At 44.7% G+C, this 20,121-nt stretch overlaps 7 protein-coding genes across 7 annotated transcripts; 4 read left to right on the forward strand and 3 right to left on the reverse strand.

Moving 5' to 3' along the window:
• On the reverse strand, positions 1-411 carry LOC130885686 (histone H3). The gene has a single exon (XM_057787384.1). The coding sequence runs from the start codon at positions 409-411 to the stop codon at positions 1-3; it is 411 nt and encodes a 136-aa protein (XP_057643367.1).
• A 1,349-nt stretch (positions 412-1,760) lies between these two features.
• On the forward strand, positions 1,761-2,187 carry LOC130885696 (histone H2B type 1-B). Its single transcript, XM_057787394.1, has one exon. The coding sequence runs from the start codon at positions 1,761-1,763 to the stop codon at positions 2,139-2,141; it is 381 nt and encodes a 126-aa protein (XP_057643377.1). The 3' UTR covers positions 2,142-2,187.
• A 3,345-nt stretch (positions 2,188-5,532) lies between these two features.
• LOC130885693 (histone H2A type 1-E) lies at positions 5,533-5,925 on the forward strand. The gene has a single exon (XM_057787391.1). It carries the CDS (start codon positions 5,533-5,535, stop codon positions 5,923-5,925), a length of 393 nt encoding a protein of 130 aa, XP_057643374.1.
• A 937-nt stretch (positions 5,926-6,862) lies between these two features.
• LOC130885508 (histone H3-like) lies at positions 6,863-9,835 on the forward strand. The gene is made up of 3 exons (XM_057787046.1): positions 6,863-7,269; positions 9,388-9,400; positions 9,515-9,835. Exons 1-3 carry the CDS (start codon positions 6,863-6,865, stop codon positions 9,833-9,835), a joined length of 741 nt encoding a protein of 246 aa, XP_057643029.1.
• Positions 9,836-16,654: 6,819 nt separating this feature from the next.
• On the reverse strand, positions 16,655-16,966 carry LOC130885509 (histone H4). The gene has a single exon (XM_057787047.1). The coding sequence runs from the start codon at positions 16,964-16,966 to the stop codon at positions 16,655-16,657; it is 312 nt and encodes a 103-aa protein (XP_057643030.1).
• Positions 16,967-17,713: 747 nt separating this feature from the next.
• LOC130885967 (histone H3.1) lies at positions 17,714-18,130 on the reverse strand. The gene has a single exon (XM_057787831.1). It carries the CDS (start codon positions 18,122-18,124, stop codon positions 17,714-17,716), a length of 411 nt encoding a protein of 136 aa, XP_057643814.1. The 5' UTR covers positions 18,125-18,130.
• Positions 18,131-19,476: 1,346 nt separating this feature from the next.
• H1-1 (H1.1 linker histone, cluster member) lies at positions 19,477-20,121 on the forward strand. Its single transcript, XM_057787937.1, has one exon. The coding sequence runs from the start codon at positions 19,477-19,479 to the stop codon at positions 20,119-20,121; it is 645 nt and encodes a 214-aa protein (XP_057643920.1).

Below are 20,121 nucleotides of genomic sequence, written 5' to 3' on the forward strand. Positions count from 1 at the left end.
TTATGCCCTCTCCCCACGGATGCGGCGGGCCAGCTGGATGTCCTTGGGCATGATGGTGACGCGCTTGGCGTGGATGGCGCACAGGTTGGTGTCCTCAAACAGACCCACCAGGTAGGCCTCGCTGGCCTCCTGCAGAGCCATGACGGCCGAGCTCTGGAAGCGCAGGTCGGTCTTGAAGTCCTGCGCGATCTCGCGCACCAGACGCTGGAACGGCAGCTTGCGGATCAGCAGCTCGGTCGACTTCTGGTAGCGCCGGATCTCGCGCAGCGCCACGGTGCCGGGCCGGTAGCGGTGGGGCTTCTTCACGCCGCCGGTGGCCGGGGCGCTCTTGCGGGCGGCCTTGGTGGCCAGCTGCTTGCGCGGGGCTTTGCCGCCGGTGGACTTGCGAGCGGTCTGCTTTGTACGAGCCATAGTAGTGATGAACACTACACAACTATATTGGAGGAAGGGAAATCTTGCCCTTAAATATACTTAGAAACATTCTGATTGGCCTTGAAACTTTCGAAAGTCCCGCGCCACAAACTCATTGGCTGAGTAATATTCGGAGTGCCAAGCAGCGTTAAGAGTATCTGATTGGCTCCAAAGTTAGAGAAACCTTCTTGTCCCCACTCCTCGCCAAAAAAAGAAAAAGTAAAGAGTATCTGATTGGTTAAATTATTCGGACACTCTCATATTACCCTTTATTTTTTTTTTAAAAAAAAAATTAGGGCTTTTGTAAAAAACAAGTTGTTCTGTGTATCCTTTGAAATCCAATAAGCCCGAGCGCCTTTACCATGCTCCATTTTTCGTTTCGTGGTCTTATTGTTTTATCACGGTACAATATTAGGCCTTGGTTAAGGAAAACTCACGATTCAGTACTCAAAATTTATATTGCTCTTAAAAGAAACAAGTATCCCACAGCCTTAGTGTGGAGTGTTAGCTCACAGCCTTACGAATCTCCAAATTTCAAATAATGGAAGAATACTTTGTTTTGTAATAAATTGTAGAGAGTGAGGTTTTACTTTGGAGTGCAACATGCCTTTTCTACAATCATGTATTAACGGTATCCTATTAATCACATTGTTTTGTGAAAAGTGCATAGCTCTCAAGTGAGTCTTTACATATGTTGCTGCTAACTCCTGACTTTGGTGTTGGTTCTATTTTCCCTTGGCCTTGTGGTGGCCCTGGGATCCTCTTGGGCAGCAGCAGGGCAGAACTTTGCCCTGCGTGATGATGCACTTATTCTCGTTGTCGCGGGCCGCGTTGCCAGCCACCTCCAGGATCTCCGCCGTCAGGTACTCCAGCATGCCCGCCAGGTACACCGGGGCGCCGGCTTCCAAACGTTAGGAGTCGTTGCCCCTGCGGCGGAGCCTGCGCACGAGGAACACAGGGAAATGCAGATCAGCCGGGAAGAACGGGTCTTGGCCTTGGAGCAAGGCTCGCAGCCCTGCTTATCTTATCTCTATAATTCATTACAGAAGATACGTAAACAGTGAAAAATCAAGATTTTAATTTAAGGAAATGTTCTTATAGATTATGCCAGGTAATAAGAGAGAGCAGTCCTATTGGTCAAGTAAACCTTTTTTTGTCCAATAAAAAATAAGGATTTGGGTCCTTCATTTGCATAAGGCCGCCCTTTTTGAGAAAAAAATCTTTATTTTTATCCAATGAGAGCTGAGTACTTTTATGGCTTCATTTGAATTTCAAGACTATAAATAAAACCATCCTGCCCTGCTCCTTGTTTTTTTCCTTTCTAGGACTTCCTATTAGGTCTGTAAAGGATGCCTGAACCCTCCAAGTCGGCTCCAGCTCCTAAGAAGGGCTCCAAGAAAGCCATCACAAAAGCTCAAAAAAAGGATGGCAAGAAACGCAAGCGCAGCCGCAAGGAGAGCTACTCGGTGTACGTGTACAAGGTGCTGAAGCAGGTCCACCCCGACACCGGCATCTCTTCCAAGGCAATGGGCATCATGAACTCGTTCGTCAACGACATCTTCGAGCGCATCGCGGGCGAGGCGTCGCGCCTGGCGCATTACAACAAGCGCTCGACCATCACGTCCCGGGAGATCCAGACGGCCGTGCGCCTGCTGCTGCCCGGGGAGCTGGCCAAGCACGCCGTGTCCGAGGGCACCAAGGCCGTCACCAAGTACACCAGCTCCAAGTGAGCGCGCCCATCTCGCTCTTAACCCAAAGGCTCTTTTCAGAGCCACCCACTCCATCAGAACAAGAGTTGTAATCGGTGTCTTTGCACTTAAATTCCCTTTAATGTAAAGCAAAGAAGTTGGGTATTGTCCCCAGATTTAATGTACAAACCTTTAGGGGAATACTGAGATTATTTACTGTTTACCTTAGGTGTTTACTTTCTGTTTCTCCAGTATTGTAAACAGCTACAAAGTGCTTGCGTTGACGGAGCGTTTTTAGGGTTTAGAGAGTTTAGGTTCCTAGTGTAATGTTAGTACTTAAAAATTTCAGCCAATTGAGCCCTCCGGTTGAAAACTACAGTTTCTAAGAAATTTTTATTTCGTCCAGAAATTTTGAGTCTTTAATATTCAGGGTTGGATATTGATGGTGGCTGGAATTTTAGGAGTTAATCATCTGGAACCACGTAGTTTTGCTGAGAAGGACCATGTTGACAACTGCACTCCTTAGACTTCCAGAGTAATCTCTAGAAACTGGTAAAGGCTTTGACTGGTAAAGGATTTACCAGTGTTCTGAGCCCTTGGACTAGGGGAGGGAGGAAGACTGGACTGAGCCTGGTGACGTAAAAGGCTTGTCGAATAGAAAAATATTTTTTTTTCCACTGGCTTTAAAATTCATGACAAGTTTTGGAAAATAAGGTCTGTAAAGAAGCAGGAGTCAAGCTGAATGGTAGTTGGTGCAAGCCTTAAATCCCAGCACTAACGAGGTAGAGACAAGTGGATCTCTGAGTTCAAGGCCAGTCTGTCTGGTCTACAGAGCTACAAAGACCCTCCACCCCCCAAAGAAAAGAAAAAAGAAACCGATGGCAGAAAGCCCAGAGACTGTTCATTATCCAATGTGGCAAAATGCATAACCAAGAGGCAAAGAATATCCTATTCTGGCATAATTGCAGGATGGAGGATGGAGGTTTCTCAGTTCTGCCTTCAGCATCTTTCAACAAAATTTTGAATTAAAGTATGAAATTGAAATCACTATGTAGCTGACGTTGACATGAAACTTTCGATCTTCTTGCTTCTACCTTCCAAGTGCTTGGATTAGCTGGGATTATAGAGATGTGCCATTATGCCCTGTACATATGAGTCTGAGGCTGAAATCCAGGACCTGAAGCATGTTATGTGAGCATTCTTTTCACCAGTTACAGACGGAAGCCAGGATGGTGTTTTGTTGGTTTATATTTGCTAGGTTTTTTTTGTCTTAAATTATTTATGTGTGAATCAGGTTTTAAATTTTAAGTTTCCGAAACTATGGCACCTACTTAAAATACCACTACCAATTGTCTCAAATATAGACATGGTAGACAAACTGAGACAGCTTCTTAAACCATAAAAATACATTTTAATACTTCTCTATGCACTTTATGGGGAAGATTGGAGGTGGGATTTAAGGGTTCTGTGATGAACATAGGACATCTCCATACCTATTCCCTAGCTGCGCTCCAAAAGTTCTATAAAATCGTTACCAGTTGGCAACTGTTAACACCTACAGAATCTAACCTTTTTTTTTTTTTTTTTGGTTTTTCGAGACAGGGTTTCTCAGTCCTAGAACTGGTTCTTATAAACAATTTATTCTTATAGCATTTCTTTTAGTGTGATTGCATTATTTATATCTCCTTCATTTTTCTTTCTCATTGACTAAAATAACCCATGCCTCTCAAAATTCAGTGTCATCAAATAATTTTGAAAATACCAGGCCAACACATAGGGGATTTCTTAAACCACTCCCCACCTTAGTCATCTAAATACACAAGCTACAAAAGAAGCTCAATTTTGATGAGTCCCTCTGTAAACCTGAAGCGGGGAAAGTTTACCACAGGAAAGACTGCATGTTAACACCAGACAGTGGTGTGCACTGTCGATTTAATACACTTGAACACATCCATATCGACCCTTTCAAAAGAGACGTGTTCTTTCTTACCTTACACTCCCATGATCTAGAGTGAAACCATCACAGAACTACCTAGATTACACTGGATTGTGGAGCAGGAATTTTTCTTTCCCGTGAAGCTTACAGACAGCTAATTTATACATGTTTTCTTCTGTTCATTCACTTGTAAATATATTTCATAGGCTTTCTTTATCAGACCATAAATCACGGGATGTTTTCCAAGCCCTTACACTCTGCAGCAGGATATGCAGAAGTAGAAGGATGGAGGATACTGGGCATTTTGGAAAAGCTTAAAATGCATTGAGTTGTAGTCAAGTGAAAACAGGAACATGAGAATAATGGAAATAGCTTGGCAGAAAGATGGGCAAGGCTTTTCTAGGGAGCAGAGGAGCTCTTGGTACCTCACAGCCTTGCTTGTTCTTTTGGATCAGTGACATATGTTCTCTCTGCTCTCAGTCTCCACGTGTCTAGCATTTTAGCGATAACTGACCCACTATAAGAAAACCTGCATGATATATGTAGATATCTATATATCCTACCTACCTAATTACCTACCTATCATCTATTATCTACCTATCTATCTACTTTAGTAAACACACACACACACACAAGCACACATATTTTTTTCTTTTTCTTTCTTTCTTTCTTTCTTTCTTTCTTTCTTTCTTTCTTTCTTTTTTTTTTTTTTTTGAGAATTGTGGAGAGAAAACAAAGCCTGGCATAGAATCTGGCATAGAATCTCAAAATGTGTACTCAACCTGTTATAAGGCGCCCATCAGAGATGACCACTCAGACACAGTTTATAGCCAATTGAACTATTTATTCCTCAGTCCTGAGTATTTAGAGTGAGAGGCTTTTAAAGGCAAACCCCACATACTGGGGTCTCACTCTGCCAATCTAGAGTGAGGTTTTCAGCAGCTAGCAGTTCAACAGAAGTTATCTGGGGCATCTTGACCTCTGGTTCCTAGAATGCAACTGGGTAATTTTTAATGGGATTCTACCAGGAAATGAAATTCAAATTGAACCTAAAATGGCCTTAGCACAAACACGAAATGCAGTAAGCTCTGCACCGTCTTGCCTTGTCACAAAAACCGTAATTCTATGTGACTCAGAACAACTCAGAAACACGCCTCCTGTGTATTTGAGAAGAAAATGTCATTTAGCTATTTGCATTTAAACAAAGGTTGGGAAAAAGTCAGAAGAGCGCTTGGCTCTTAATGATGCGGACCAGAGTTCAATTACCAGAACCCCTTTTTTTCCTTTTAAAGTAGAAATTTTAAATAGAGTAGACAAAAGTGCCATATGCAAATTAGGAAGTCAAATTCTTAGTTTCTATTGGATATTATCTCTTAACCAATGAGAGCAAGGCAGTCAGAATCCTTCCAGCTAGTATAAATACGTCACATTTCCGATTCAAACGGTATACCGGTATTTTCTTTCCTCACTACTTCTTACTATAGCTTAATTGTAGCTATGTCTGGACGCGGCAAACAGGGCGGCAAGGCTCGCGCCAAGGCCAAGACCCGCTCCTCCCGGGCCGGCCTGCAGTTCCCCGTGGGCCGCGTGCACCGCCTCCTCCGCAAGGGCAACTACGCGGAGCGGGTGGGCGCCGGCGCCCCGGTGTACCTGGCGGCCGTGCTGGAGTACCTGACGGCCGAGATCCTGGAGCTGGCTGGCAACGCGGCCCGCGACAACAAGAAGACGCGCATCATCCCGCGCCACCTGCAGCTGGCCATCCGCAACGACGAGGAGCTCAACAAGCTGCTGGGCCGCGTGACGATCGCGCAGGGCGGCGTCCTGCCCAACATCCAGGCGGTGCTGCTGCCCAAGAAGACCGAGAGCCACCACAAGGCCAAGGGGAAATAAGTTGCTTTCCTGTCTCCTCTTGGACTGTCCTGGTGGAAGTCACCTTAAAACAAAGGCTCTTTTCAGAGCCACTCACATTTTTCAAAAACGAGCTGCCACCTCAGGTTGAGTTTTCTAGTGGGGTGTGGTTATTGTGAAAGGCATATGATTACATGAAACTCCAAATCCTTCTGGCTTTGTAACAGTTTTCGCACTGTTGTTAGTCTTACTATAAGTACTTTGGGAGATGCGTTTCTCCAAACTGGTCGTGAACCAAGGTTGAGAGCCCGTTGGTATACATCAACACTAAACAACCACTATAACTACTTATGGAGATACGTTTCTCCAAAGTGGTCGAGAACCAAGGTTGAGAGAGCCGGTTGGTATACATCAACACTAAATAACAGTAGCACCCGAGTATTTACCAATTATTACCCGCCATTAAAGCACGCTTTTACAGTTTGCATTGCTCCCAGTTCGTTTTTGTTGATGTGACTTGTTTCCGTGAGACTCCTATCGGGCATTCAAGTATTTGCAAGTGATTAACAGTACTCAATACTAAATTACTACAGCACCTCTCGTCAATCCCACTAAACCTTATTAGATGAAATTCCTGGTTACCGAGTTGAGTATTTTCTGCCTGCGCCTACTGAATGTACAGATAAATTAGCGAAATTTCTAGCCATAGCAGTTGTGACGAAAGTGTAAAAGCGGAAGAAAAGATGGACGAGGGGCGGATGCGCCGTGTAACGGAAGGGGTGGAGAGAGGGCAGGTTCATTCAAAGACCCGAAAGCGTGTGTTTTAATCAGGATTTAGGAGCAAAGACCGACCAATCCCGGAAAAGCGCGGGATCGTTTGAATGTTCTTGTGTCCAATAGCGGATAGCCTGATTGTATAAAAGATGTACAGGGTACTGGAAGCTATCATATATTATTTCTGTTCTCTTCTGGTTCACTCATGGCTCGCACAAAGCAAACCGCTCGCAAGTCCACTGGCGGCAAAGCCCCGCGCAAGCAGCTGGCCACCAAGGCCGCCCGCAAGAGCGCCCCGGCCACCGGCGGCGTGAAGAAGCCCCACCGCTACCGGCCCGGCACCGTGGCGCTGCGCGAGATCCGGCGCTACCAGAAGTCGACCGAGCTGCTGATCCGCAAGCTGCCGTTCCAGCGTCTGGTGCGCGAGATCGCGCAGGACTTCAAGACCGACCTGCGCTTCCAGAGCTCGGCCGTCATGGCGCTGCAGGAGGCCAGCGAGGCCTACCTGGTGGGTCTGTTTGAGGACACCAACCTGTGCGCCATCCACGCCAAGCGCGTCACCATCATGCCCAAGGACATCCAGCTGGCCCGCCGCATCCGCGGGGAGAGGGCGTAAACTCTTGGTCAGTGCAAAGTTGAACCCAAAGGCTCTTTTCAGAGCCACCCATGTTTTCTTTAAAAGAGCTGTGATCCAAAATTAATACCTTATGCTATTTTCACTTTTTTCAATCATACCTGATAAGTGCTAGTAGAATTTCATATTCTTTATAACCGTTTCTGTTTATATCAACATTTTACTACACTACTTAAACTGACTAAAGTAGGCTATTTGTCATAACCATTTACTGTGAGCAGGTTCTTGGGCACTCTGTACTTAGGAAACCTTTTTTTTTATTAAACTACAGATGCTGCTCTTTCTAGACTTGTTCATCTTCCTTTTCCACTTAGATTTCTTACACCTAATAAAAATTTGCTAAAATCTAACTGGATTGGGTGATTTGCTTGAATATACTTTATGACTTTCAATACAAAATAACCCCACTGCTTTGCAAAATACTATCTTATATGTAAGTATTGACTGGGCCCTCCTGATACTCCACAGGCAGAGGCGGCAGGATCACACGTTGGAAGTTTGCATTACAGGATGAGCTCAAAAATAACCTTTGGAATTTATTAGGACCCTGTCTCAAAATCAGAACGTGCTGGGGTAGAGGTCAAAGGGAGCCAACACTTTCCTAGCCAGTGTGAAGCCCAGTTCCCAGTTAGATGAAAGTAAAGGTGTATTCCAGGTGTTTGATTTTTCTAGAGGCTTTTAAGACAGCTCTACCTGACAACTGCCTGTCAACCACAGGTGTCTCACGGCGATGGGGTCCCTTGAAGGTCTATCATTTCAATATTTTGATTTTAGCAGTGCTGGCTTTGATGTCCCCTGCTTAAGTTTCTTTTTTATATATTTTCTCAATCTGTAAGAAACTAGTGTTTTCAGTGTAGGTCCCGACAGGCAAGCCCTTCCCGTTTTTTCTGTAATAAGATAGTCTTACATCATCCTAACTCCACAGCCCCCTCCTAAAACCAAGGGTAAAAAAATGGATTCTGGATTAATTCTTCATTTATTTGAGGCTTTAATAGAATTTCACTATGAGAGAGAGCAAGCCCAGGGATGGTACCTCCCACAATGAATCCCTCACCCATCAATCCCTAATTAAGAAAATGTCCTACAGGCTTCCCCAGCCTGACCTTATGGAGGCATTTTCTCAACTGAGGCTTCCCCCTCCATGATGACTCCAGCTTGTGTCAAGTTGACATAAAAATGACCAGCACAAATATTAACAAGTAAACATATTTAAACAGTACTTCTCTGGAACAATCACATTTTAACGTATTACCCAATCCAATTCCCACAAAATACTGGTAGCATTATCAGATGAATTGTTTAGGTAAAAGGGAGAAAGGGAAAACTACCTTTCATCCCTTTGAATGAGGAATACACTATAGGTGTGGTGAATCACACCTCTATCCTCTTGAAGTCCTGCTTAGGACAGCAAATTAAATTAAGAGAATAGAAGGACCAAGCATTTAACAGTTTCACTGCTCTTATTCAAAAATAGTAATCGGGCAGTGGTGGAGCACGTCTTTAATCCCAGCATTTGGGAGGCAGAGGCAGGCGGATCAAAGCTAACCAGTATACAAAGTGAGTTCCAGGACAACAAGGGCTACACAGAGAAACTCTGTCTCCAAAACCAAGCAAGCAAGCAAGCAAGCAAAAATCCAGAGCAGCAGAATCCACTACATACAGAATCAGGCAAAGGACCAAATGCAACGATTTTACAAAGCAAAGGGGCTTCAGCTACATTGACAAGGTATTTTAACAAGGTTTACTGGCACTGATTCTGCCTCAGTTCCTCCTAGTAATAAAAAGGTTTTATTTTGTTCTCTTACTATCTTTCACATGAGAATGTTCACTTTCAAGAAACAATGTGTTCTTTTGGCAGGTGTGTATGTGTGTGTATATGTGTGTAATGCTTTGAGCATACATGATTTAGAGTAGTATATGTTTTAACACCTTCAAGTACTGGGCCATAAATACGTAATTCTTTGTTAGAAAATGCATACAAAAATATAACGTAGATTAAAATAGTGGTATAGTGCAAGCTGGGTGCAAGCTTGGAGAAACCTGCGTGAAGAAAGGCAGCATTCCTTGTGTTCCACTCCTTGGTCTCCGCCCTGCAGGGCGGAGCAAAAGGTGCGTTGGCAGCCTTTTGGTCCCCGCCCACTTGAGGTTCTCAACCAGGTCCGATAGGAGCCTATAATAAGCCACGATCGGTTTTTGCTTTTCGCTTGTTCTTTGGTTTTCTAGCTATTAACTATGTCTGGTCGTGGCAAGGGCGGTAAAGGCCTGGGCAAAGGCGGCGCCAAGCGCCACCGCAAGGTCCTGCGCGACAACATCCAGGGCATCACCAAGCCCGCCATCCGCCGCCTGGCCCGGCGCGGAGGAGTCAAGCGCATCTCCGGCCTCATCTACGAGGAGACCCGCGGGGTGTTGAAGGTGTTCCTGGAGAACGTGATCCGCGACGCGGTCACCTACACGGAGCACGCCAAGCGCAAGACCGTCACCGCCATGGACGTGGTCTACGCGCTCAAGCGCCAGGGCCGCACCCTCTACGGCTTCGGAGGTTAAGCTGTTGTTGAATTTTCTCCACTGTCGCAAAAGGCCCTTCTCAGGGCCACCCACTTGGTCGTTAAAAAGCTGTACATTTTTTGTCGCATAGTGGTTGTCGTATACCTAATTTATGCTTATTTCTTGTATTTATGTAGGCTCAGGGTTCTCTAATTTGTATTAGACTGCGCTTTTGTACTAGCTGTGAGCCGTTATGCGGGAATCTTCACCCCTTCCCCCCAGATATTTATGCTAAATGATAGTAAGGTTTTGTCTGTTTTGGAGTGAGTGTGTGTGTGTGTGTGTGTGTGTGTGTGTGTGTGTGTGTAAAACAGTGGATTCGACTACTAAAAGATAGAAAGGAAATACTGGTACAATAAAATTTATGTAGTTTCTATGGGTAATGCAGAGATAATAGAAAATATAATGTATGCATACAGGTTGCTTGTTTATGCCACTATGCCACCACATACAGGGCTGCGACATCTTCATACAGGCTTTGAATGCCCCCCCCATGAGTTTTGACAGTAGACTAAATAGCAAAACTAAACGAGATTAATAATGTAAAAGTGTAATTCAATATTATCTGTAAAGTGAACAGGTAGAGACAGGGCAGTTTCAGCAGAAAAAACAACCTATAATCTATATCCACTGTCACCCAGCACTCACTCCAGAAACGGATGGAGAAGGACCTCAGATCTAGACCAGCCTGTGCTCTGTGGTACAGAGAGATTCAGAAATGAGAAAGATTGCATTATGTGTATTGTATACTCTGTCTCAGTTCTTAGACTTTTTTTTTTTTTTTATCATTCCTGGAGCTGCATCTTTGTCAACTAATGTGTTCTGTAAAATACTTTATGTTCAATAGAACTCCATGCCTTGGCTAGGAAGCCAGGTTCATCCCGTAGCAGTGCCAAAATTGTTAATAGTGGCAGCTGCTAGTCATTTCTCAACACACCAGCAGGATTATCATTTTTAAAGATATTAAATCTACTCTCTGCCCAGAATATTCTGCTGAACTACCGTACTAGTCACAATGTATAGTAATTCCTTAAAAACACAGTTCTCAGGCCAGGCGGTGGTGGCGCACGCCTTTAATCCGAGCACTCGGGAGGCAGAGGCAGGCGGATCTCTGGGAGTTTGAGGCCAGCCTGGTCTACAAGAGCTAGTTCCAGGATAGGCACCAAAAACTTCAGAGAACCCCTGTCTCGAAAATAATTAATAATAATAATTTTCCAAACCTTAGGTTGTCAAAAAAAAAAACAAAAAACAAAAAACACAGTTCTCACTTCAAATAGAGTACTAGATAGTTTACTTGGGAGCTTAATAGGAGTGACCATGGACCAGGAATAGAGGTTTAAGCTACCCCTAACTCTATGTTCCCATGTAAAAACAGTTTCATGAAAGTTTTATAGTTACAAAGAAAGGTCATTAATTAAGGCACTTTTTTGAATATATTGGCAGAAACATTAGATAGGCAGTCACAGCCAAGGAGCAAAATCTCTGCTACTGGCCTCATATGCTGTCTGATGACTCACCCTTTTCATTGGTACAAGCTAGACTTAATACATTTCCAGAAGTTTTTATCTGTTAGTTATAGGATTAGGCGTACACAGCACAGAAATTGGCTATAACTATTCAGGGAGCTAAAGACTGACCCAAATAAATTGTAATTGGGTTTTGAATACAAAACATTCTGTCCACTCAACATCATTGAAGGTCAAATCACTGTCAGCCTTTGAGGATACAACATCTTTCCAGGAACTGTCATTCACACAGTTCCTAATTCAATAATTAACTCTTTTTTTTCTGTTTTGTTTTTTGTTTTGTTTTGTTTTTTGTTTTGTTTTTCGAGACAGGGTTTCTCTGTAGCTTTTGGTGCCTGTCCTGGAACTAGCTCTTGTAGACCAGGCTGGCCTCGAACTCACAGAGATCCGCCTGCCTCTGCCTCCCGAGTGCTGGGATTAAAGGCGTGCGCCACGACCTCCCGGCAATACCTAACTCTTTAAGAGTGACCATATGGGGGCTTTATTGAATGTAATATATATAACAATATTCTTAGTATGTGTATGTAGGTAGGTATGTAGGTATGTCTCCCTTCTCTAGGACATAATGCCTTGACAGTGAGGACTTCATTATATCCTCATGACTATAGCATCGAGAACAACACTGCTATCTCACAATTTGTCTATAGATTGTAATTTATGCTTTCTTTTGTCTTTTATTTTAAAGTTATTTTTATTTTATTGTATGAATGTTTTGTCTGCATTATGTCTGAATGCCCAGAGTACAGAAGAGGGTATTGGATTTCCTGGGATTGCAGTTATAGGATATTGTTGCAGCACGATTAATAAAAACCCAAAACAGATACTGGGGTACAACCTGAAGATCAGAAAAGAAAAACAGCCAGCCACGGCTCTTATCTCTACCTCAGTCCGAAATGGCGAGCCTGCCTCCTTGAATCAATCCTCAGAATGAGACTGTGCGAGAGCTGTCTCCTCCCGTCGGTATTCCTCTCTAGTGCTGGGATTAAAGGCATGCACCACTACTGTCTGGTTTCTATGGCAAACGAGTGTGGCCATACTACTGGGATTAAAGGTGTGTGCCACCTCTGCCTGGTCTGTAAGGCTGATCCGGGTGGCTGTTTTACTCTCTGATCTTCAGGTAACCTTTATTTATTAAACTACCAATGAAATATCACTGGGTTTCCCCTTTTTGTCTAAAATTAAAGGGCTTATAGTTAATATAAGAAAAATATATACAATAAGTACAATGACTATATATAATATATACAGACAATAAATACATCAACAATGTCTAGTCCATTTGCATTTGACAAATTCAGAGAAAATACTCCATAGCTATCCTATCTTAGTGACTCCAAAGTCTTTTTTTTTTTTTTTTTTTTGGTTTTTCGAGACAGGGTTTCTCTGTGGTTTTGGAGCCTGTCCTGGAACTAGCTCTTGTAGGTTAGGCTGGTCTCAAACTCACAGAGATCCGCCTGCCTCTGCCTCCTGAGTGCTGGGATTAAAGACGTGTGCCACCTCCACCCAGTTTAACTATCCAGTCTTCAACTCCTTCAGAGATCCAAGAAGGAAATAATAATAACTGATAAGAAGGAAGTATGAGCAAGTGACTTCCAAACATATGTGAGAGATGACAGAAACAGCTGGCTGCCTGGACAGTCACGCACAGTTCCTCTACAACGTTGGGGCATCCATCTTCAGCCTACAGGCGACTCTTCTGGGAAGCAGGATGTTCTGAAGGGCTGTCCCTTCTTATCTTGACATTGGGCAGTCACTTTCTTTTGTGTTCTGCTTGCCCAATTAGGACGTCATACAGTCAGCAGTCAAGGCAGGGTCATTTTCTTGCCCAGTGGCTTACTTTTGCCACAAAGAAAGTAAGCTCCATGTGGAGTTGCTTCGATGCCCATTGTCTTCTCTGAAGCAGATTGGTGCTGCCAGCAGCAAGCATATCTCATTGTGATGGGAAAAAAAAAGAGCCTATGTTATTAGAACATCTTAAATGCCATATTCTGTAGACCTCTGAAGTGTTTGAAGATGGCCTGTCTATCTAAAATATATCTTTGTTTGACCTTGAAAACATTCCTAATGTGCCTACAAGTTCAATTGTAATACTAGCCTGAATTACTAACCTGAATTTCCTTATTATCCTAAACAGTTGGTAATAATAACTTTCAAAGACTAGACATTTGCATTACATTGTTAAAAGAGCTGTATAGGTACAATACCTTGAACAAGATTAGAAATGTATATACAATATGTTTTAACAAAATTAATCTCCAATTTGTATCAATATACAAAATTTGTATCCAATATACAAGAGTTCAATCTAATGTGAAACATTTAAAACTAGTAGTTGCTTTTTAAAAGTAGATTCAATAATCTACCCTTTTATCCTATCCAATCTATGCCCTCCCCTTTTTTCTTTTCTTTTCAAAAAACGAACTTAGAATCTAATCTCCTTTGTTTACCTTTTTTCCTGGCCATTACCAATAACTTGTAGCCACCCTCCCCTCCAAACAATGACAAATATCCATAATCCATTGAATGACCCAAAATCAATCACCCCCACCCTCTTGGGAACATGGGCGTCGTATTCTTAAATTTACTTCCTGCTGTCTGTGGGCGAGGGTATGTTTAGGGGATCCTGAAAAGAAACATGTGGGTTAATTGTCAAGTCCTGGGAGACGTAGGCGTAATAGGGAAGTGCAAAGCATGTTTCAAATCCCGGCTAGAGCAGTCTGTGAGGATGGATCATCTCAGTTAGCCACCTCGAAATTATTCTAAACAGTTTGTAGTCCAAAACTATCAGTTGAATGGCATCATATGAACCAGGTGGAATCGTTGTGGGGCCCCACCTTCTTCCCCAAAGACTTCAGAAATCAATGAAGGAAAATTTATCGTTCATTGTGGAAAACTTAAACATTATTCATATCAAAATGGAAAGTTTGAATTTTTATAGACATATATTCAAAGAAAGGTACTATAGAGAAAAAAATAGGTATGGCGAGAAGTAGAATATTTGAAAGTAGAAGTTTGATAATCTTAGTCCCAGTCAGCTTTGATTTTTAAGTGTGTCAGGACAACCATTATACTGAGAAGCAAGGAGGTATGTATGCTTAGGTAGTGAGATTTTACCCTGCAGAGAATATTGGTGTCATAAGTCAGATTCTTCTTTGCTTGGTAATTTTTTCTGGATAGCTATCTTTTCTTCTTTAGGCATTTAGACGTCCAAGATCTCTTGACTTCTTGAAGATGGGTCTTTTCTATTTTCCTGAAAAGACAAGAACACTGCCCCAACCCTTGTAAGATTTCCTCACAACCTGTAGGACTGTCACCTTGTGAACGAGCTATATCATTCTCTTTATCAAGAGGTTTCTCCTTTTCAAACTGAATCTTGATTAATTCTGATAATATCTATTAAATATTTCATTTATACTTCAATAAAGTTGCCTGAAGATCAGAGTAAAACAGCCGCCCTGGTCAGCCTTACAGACCAGGCAGAGGTGGCACACACCTTTAATCCCAGTAGTATGGCCACACTCGTTTGCCATAGAAACCAGACAGTAGTGGTGCATGCCTTTAATCCCAGCACTAGAGAGGAATACCGACGGGAGGAGACAGCTCTCGCACAGTCTCATTCTAAGGATTCATTCAAGGAGGCAGGATCGCCATTGGATCGCCATTTCGGACTGAGGTAGAGATAGGAGCCCATGGCTGGCTGTTTTTCTTTTCTGATCTTCAGGTTGAATTCCAATATCTGTCTCTGGGTTTTTATTAATCGTGCTACAGAGTGTAAGACACCATGTGGGTGTCGGGAATCGAATGTAGTTTCCCTGGAAGAGCAGCAAATGATCCATTTTAACCACTAATCCATCTCTCTTAACTATTGATCCATCTTTCCAGTACCCTTGTCTTTTAAAAATTTCATTTTAAGTATTTTATTTTATAATTGTGTATGTGCCTGCACACACACACACGCACACACACACACACACGAAACCAGGTCTTCAGGCTTGGCAGCAACTTTACTCGATGAATCACGTCATTGACTTCTTTTGTCTTGATACAGATCAGGTTAGCCTGGAACTTGTAGCCCAGCCTCACCTTAAATTTGTGATCTTTATGTCTCTCTTTAAGGTGAACACATCATGAACCCAGACCTCCACTAAGCCCCACTATGATACTGGCACAATTGATTCCTCAATAAGCATGAGATTCCTGTCGATCTTGAACTTAACGCAGACTTGCAAATCTAGGACAATATGAACTGATCGAGAAAAAGTGGGAGGTTTCTGTCTTCAGTAGAGGTAGATGCCACCAAGGAGAATATATGCCTATTCGGAATGCTTTGGAAAAAGGTCAGGCCTGCCTTATATGATCTCTCATATAGAAAGCTGCATCTACAGGCTACACTTACTAATTGCTCATGACACTTCAGTCACTGGCCTCGAGGAGTAGCTGGCACCTATAATATCAAACACAGAGCTCCGGGGGAATTCAGATAGAAGGAGAAATGATCAACCACTCTCAAGACACATTATTGTTCCTGTCTGGCCCATGCCTGAAAGCTCCCAGGATACCTATGGATTATCATTAGTTTAAAATGAATATGCTGAATATTTCACAGTTGGGTAACAAGAATGGCAAATCAGGGAAAGTCAGACATAGCTAACAGTGACAGGCTGAAATTCAAATCTGCCCCTTTAATTCTACCATTTGGAGGCTAGGCCCGCCCAGGAAGAGAAACAAAGTGCTGTAATTCACATCCAATTAGTTGGATTGTGAACCCGAAATTGTAGCAGGTACTTCCGAAACTGCCTCTATACTCATGCACAAAATAGCCGAAATACAGGAAACCATTTAAACACACCTGTCTTGATAAACTAAGACCTGAAATGGAACCTACTGTATTTACATGCCAGACTTGCCCCAGTTTTCAGTTGAACTAAAAGTAATGTAACCGTATTTTTATCCCTCAGTCTGGCTTTTCTCGTTGTTTGGCTGCCCAGGCTTGATAGGGCCGTGGTACAACTTAGTAGTTTGGAGGTCTCACCGTTCAATTTACTGAACAGATACTAAGAAATAAACCAAAGCGTACTTACAGTGAAACAGTTCCTCAGCCGGTTCTCTGCGATCCGGTACAATGCACATGGCATTTGTCAGCATTACAACGCTTTTTCAGAGTAAATGGGCGGCCCTGAGAAGGGCCTTTGGTTATGAAAAAAGAGTAGCCTAAACCACCAAGCTTTTCGAAGACCAAGTCAGTGGCCCTGAGAAAGGCCTTTTGCGAAAGTGGGGAAAAGGCAGCAACCGCTTAACCTCCGAAGCCGTAGAGGGTGCGGCCCTGGCGCTTGAGCGCGTAGACCACGTCCATGGCGGTGACGGTCTTGCGCTTGGCGTGCTCCGTGTAGGTGACCGCGTCGCGGATCACGTTCTCCAGGAACACCTTCAGCACCCCGCGGGTCTCCTCGTAGATGAGGCCGGAGATGCGCTTGACTCCTCCGCGCCGGGCCAGGCGGCGGATGGCGGGCTTAGTGATGCCCTGGATGTTGTCGCGCAGGACCTTGCGGTGGCGCTTGGCGCCGCCTTTGCCCAGGCCTTTCCCGCCTTTGCCGCGACCAGACATAGTGGCAAAAGAAGAGAGAGAAGTGCGTGATACCTGAGAGCGGGTCCTTATATAGCTGCTTCGCCTTAGTCCCCACCCCGACAGAACGAAAGTCCCCGGCGGCGGGAAAGTGACGTCACGAATTTGGCCTTTGAACCCCGCCCAACAGAGCCGAAAGCCCGCCAAACCGGTGGCGGGAAAAGTGACGCCACAAATCCCACTTTTATGTCTTGGCGATTTCAAATGACAGCCCGCCGGCGGGAAAAGTGTGGTATACACACCGCCTTTAACCATTGCCCAACAGCACTGAAAGCCCGCCAAGCCGGTGGCGGGAAAGTGACGTCACAGACCCCGCCTTTATGCCTTGCCCGTGCAAAATGAAAGCCCACCGGCGGGAGAAGTGATCAGACACTACCCTTGAACATTGCCTCAAATTCCAAGTGGTATAACATCAAAGCAAAGCTTATTTAAAATACAGTTGGTAGTACTTTACTAATTATCAGAATTGAGCATTGAGGGGTAGAACCTAAAGAGTTGGCACACCTTTTATTCCAGTTGTTCAGGTGGTAGGACCTAAACAGATTGGGTTAATTAAATTCAATTCGCACGTTCTAAGATGTTTCAGATTTGAATGAGGAAACTGACCTGGCAGTTCTAGATGTTTTTGACCGATAAGGAAGGTCATAGGAACGTATTCTCACAGCTATTTTACTTGAAATTGTGGGTGGCTCTGAAAAGAGCCTTTGGTTGGGATTAAGACGTTAACAATTACGCCCTCTCCCCGCGGATGCGGCGGGCCAGCTGGATGTCCTTGGGCATGATGGTGACGCGCTTGGCGTGGATGGCGCACAGGTTGGTGTCCTCAAACAGACCCACCAGGTAGGCCTCGCAGGCCTCCTGCAGAGCCATGACGGCCGAGCTCTGGAAGCGCAGGTCGGTCTTGAAGTCCTGCGCGATCTCGCGCACCAGACGCTGGAACGGCAGCTTGCGGATCAGCAGCTCGGTCGACTTCTGGTAGCGCCGGATCTCGCGCAGCGCCACGGTGCCGGGCCGGTAGCGGTGGGGCTTCTTCACGCCGCCGGTGGCCGGGGCGCTCTTGCGGGCGGCCTTGGTGGCCAGCTGCTTGCGCGGGGCTTTGCCGCCGGTGGACTTGCGAGCGGTCTGCTTTGTACGAGCCATAGCTGAAAGTATGTTCAATGGCCAAAGACTTGACACACGGCAATGACGGGCTCAGAACTACTATTTATACTATACAAAGCATACTGATTGGATGAAAATACTGTTCACCGGTGACGTTTAAGACTCTGATTGGTTTACTTTTAAGAACTGCAATTGTACAGTTTCCCTGACAAAGGTTTGCCGCTGCCCTTTTCTTGTATGTGTGCGTTTTTTAAGGGAAATGAAATAAAATTTCGGTGACTGTTAACTTCTCCACCTCCTCTGTTGACCAATATATGGCCGTTTGATCTTGCTGGCCTTAATGAATCGAGAATAAACTTGATTTGTTGAAATGTTCAATTAGAGATTCTTATGCGCTGGGTGATGGTCGTCCAGAGTCTACCTTTTGATTGGTTTACTACGTCTTCCTTACTAGCCAGTAAAAAGTCAGATCTTGAATCCTTCATTTGCGTGCGGCATCTCCATCTCGTCACAAGCTACAGTATAAACAACGGAGTGGAACGTAGAAATAAGACAAAAATTTGACTCAGGTTATTCTGCGTACTTTTACCTTTATATAGCTGAGTTTGTTTAGAAGCTTTGCATTCTTGCGTTTAAAACCAACTCTTGGCCACAAATCACTCCATGCATGTGAACATTATTTTTTAATAAACAGTAGTAGAATTGGTCATATAGTAGGTTAAGATTATTTAGTATTTTATATGAGAAAGTGTATAGTCCTTCTCAAAGCTATTTCGACTTGCATGTGCGGGATGAAAAGTCATGGCTTTGCTCTCGAGCTTTCCTCAGATTTGTAGGGGACAGTCCAACCACCTGTCATTAGTACTGTTGATTGGAAATGTGAAATCCCTACAGCAAGCTGATGCTTCTTAAAGCCCTAAAACACTTTCTTAAGTAAAATATAAAAACTAACGTCACATAGTTCTTACCTACAGCTCATCAAGATCTGCAGCCTGATTTTCTGATACTCTACCATGGAAGCAAACCCTGGGTTCTGGAAGCGATTTCTGACACCTCAACTGTCCAACAGTTTGGGTTTTGATTGGCTAATTTGCAGACGCCCTTCACCGTTTGAGCTACCTTTTGATAGTCATCTACAGTCTGGAGGTGCCCCTACTGTGCTTGAATTCCCGCCTCAAGCAGCCTTCTAGCGAGGTTTGGGGGCAACTCTAGGTGCAGTGATCTTGCAGGTGCGTCGGGGCCCGAGGGGGCGGGGCTTCCAGGGTTCAAGGGGCGGGCGTTAGCGTGCACCAATCACAGCGCGGCCCTGCTCTATAAATACGCCGAGCGGGGGCCTTGTCTTTCTACTTCTTTTCTTCGTTTTGGCAGTAGCTGTGCTATCTGCAGCTATCATGTCCGAGACTCCGCCTGTCGCTCAGGCAGCAGCCGCCGCTGCTCCCGAAAAACCTGCGGCTACAAAGAAGACCAAGAAGCCCGCCAAGACTGCAGCAGCTAAGAAGAAGCCCGCTGGCCCCTCAGTGTCCGAGCTCATCGTGCAGGCGGTCTCCACCTCCAAGGAGCGCAGCGGCGTGTCCCTGGCCGCGCTCAAGAAGGCACTGGCGGCCGCCGGCTACGATGTGGAGAAGAACAACAGCCGCATCAAGCTGGGGCTCAAGAGCCTGGTGAGCAAGGGCACCCTGGTGCAGACCAAGGGCACCGGCGCTGCTGGCTCCTTCAAGATCAACAAGAAGGCGGAGGCCAAGTCTAGCACCACCAAGGTGTCCGTGAAGTCGAAGGCGTCGGCGGCGGCTAAGAAACCAAAGAAGACTGCTGGGGCCGCGGCCAAGAAAACTGTGAAGACCCCGAAGAAGCCCAAGAAGCCTGCCGTCTCCAAGAAGCCTTCTAAGAGCCCAAAGAAGCCAAAGGTGGTGAAGGCCAAGAAGGTGGCCAAGAGCCCTGCCAAGGCAAAGGCCGTGAAACCCAAGGCTGCCAAGGCGAAGGTGACGAAGCCAAAGGCGGCAGCTAAGCCCAAGAAGGCTGCACCTAAGAAAAAGTGA

This window comes from Chionomys nivalis, chromosome 13 (assembly GCF_950005125.1).
Source record: "Chionomys nivalis chromosome 13, mChiNiv1.1, whole genome shotgun sequence".
Taxonomy (NCBI): domain Eukaryota; kingdom Metazoa; phylum Chordata; class Mammalia; order Rodentia; family Cricetidae; genus Chionomys; species Chionomys nivalis.

Bases quoted from the DNA above. Each gene is read 5' to 3' on its own strand.
- LOC130885686 (XM_057787384.1), bottom strand. From the start codon at position 411: ATGGCTCGTACAAAGCAGACCGCTCGCAAGTCCACCGGCGGCAAAGCC.
- LOC130885696 (XM_057787394.1), top strand. From the start codon at position 1,761: ATGCCTGAACCCTCCAAGTCGGCTCCAGCTCCTAAGAAGGGCTCCAAG.
- LOC130885693 (XM_057787391.1), top strand. From the start codon at position 5,533: ATGTCTGGACGCGGCAAACAGGGCGGCAAGGCTCGCGCCAAGGCCAAG.
- LOC130885508 (XM_057787046.1), top strand. From the start codon at position 6,863: ATGGCTCGCACAAAGCAAACCGCTCGCAAGTCCACTGGCGGCAAAGCC.
- LOC130885509 (XM_057787047.1), bottom strand. From the start codon at position 16,966: ATGTCTGGTCGCGGCAAAGGCGGGAAAGGCCTGGGCAAAGGCGGCGCC.
- LOC130885967 (XM_057787831.1), bottom strand. From the start codon at position 18,124: ATGGCTCGTACAAAGCAGACCGCTCGCAAGTCCACCGGCGGCAAAGCC.
- H1-1 (XM_057787937.1), top strand. From the start codon at position 19,477: ATGTCCGAGACTCCGCCTGTCGCTCAGGCAGCAGCCGCCGCTGCTCCC.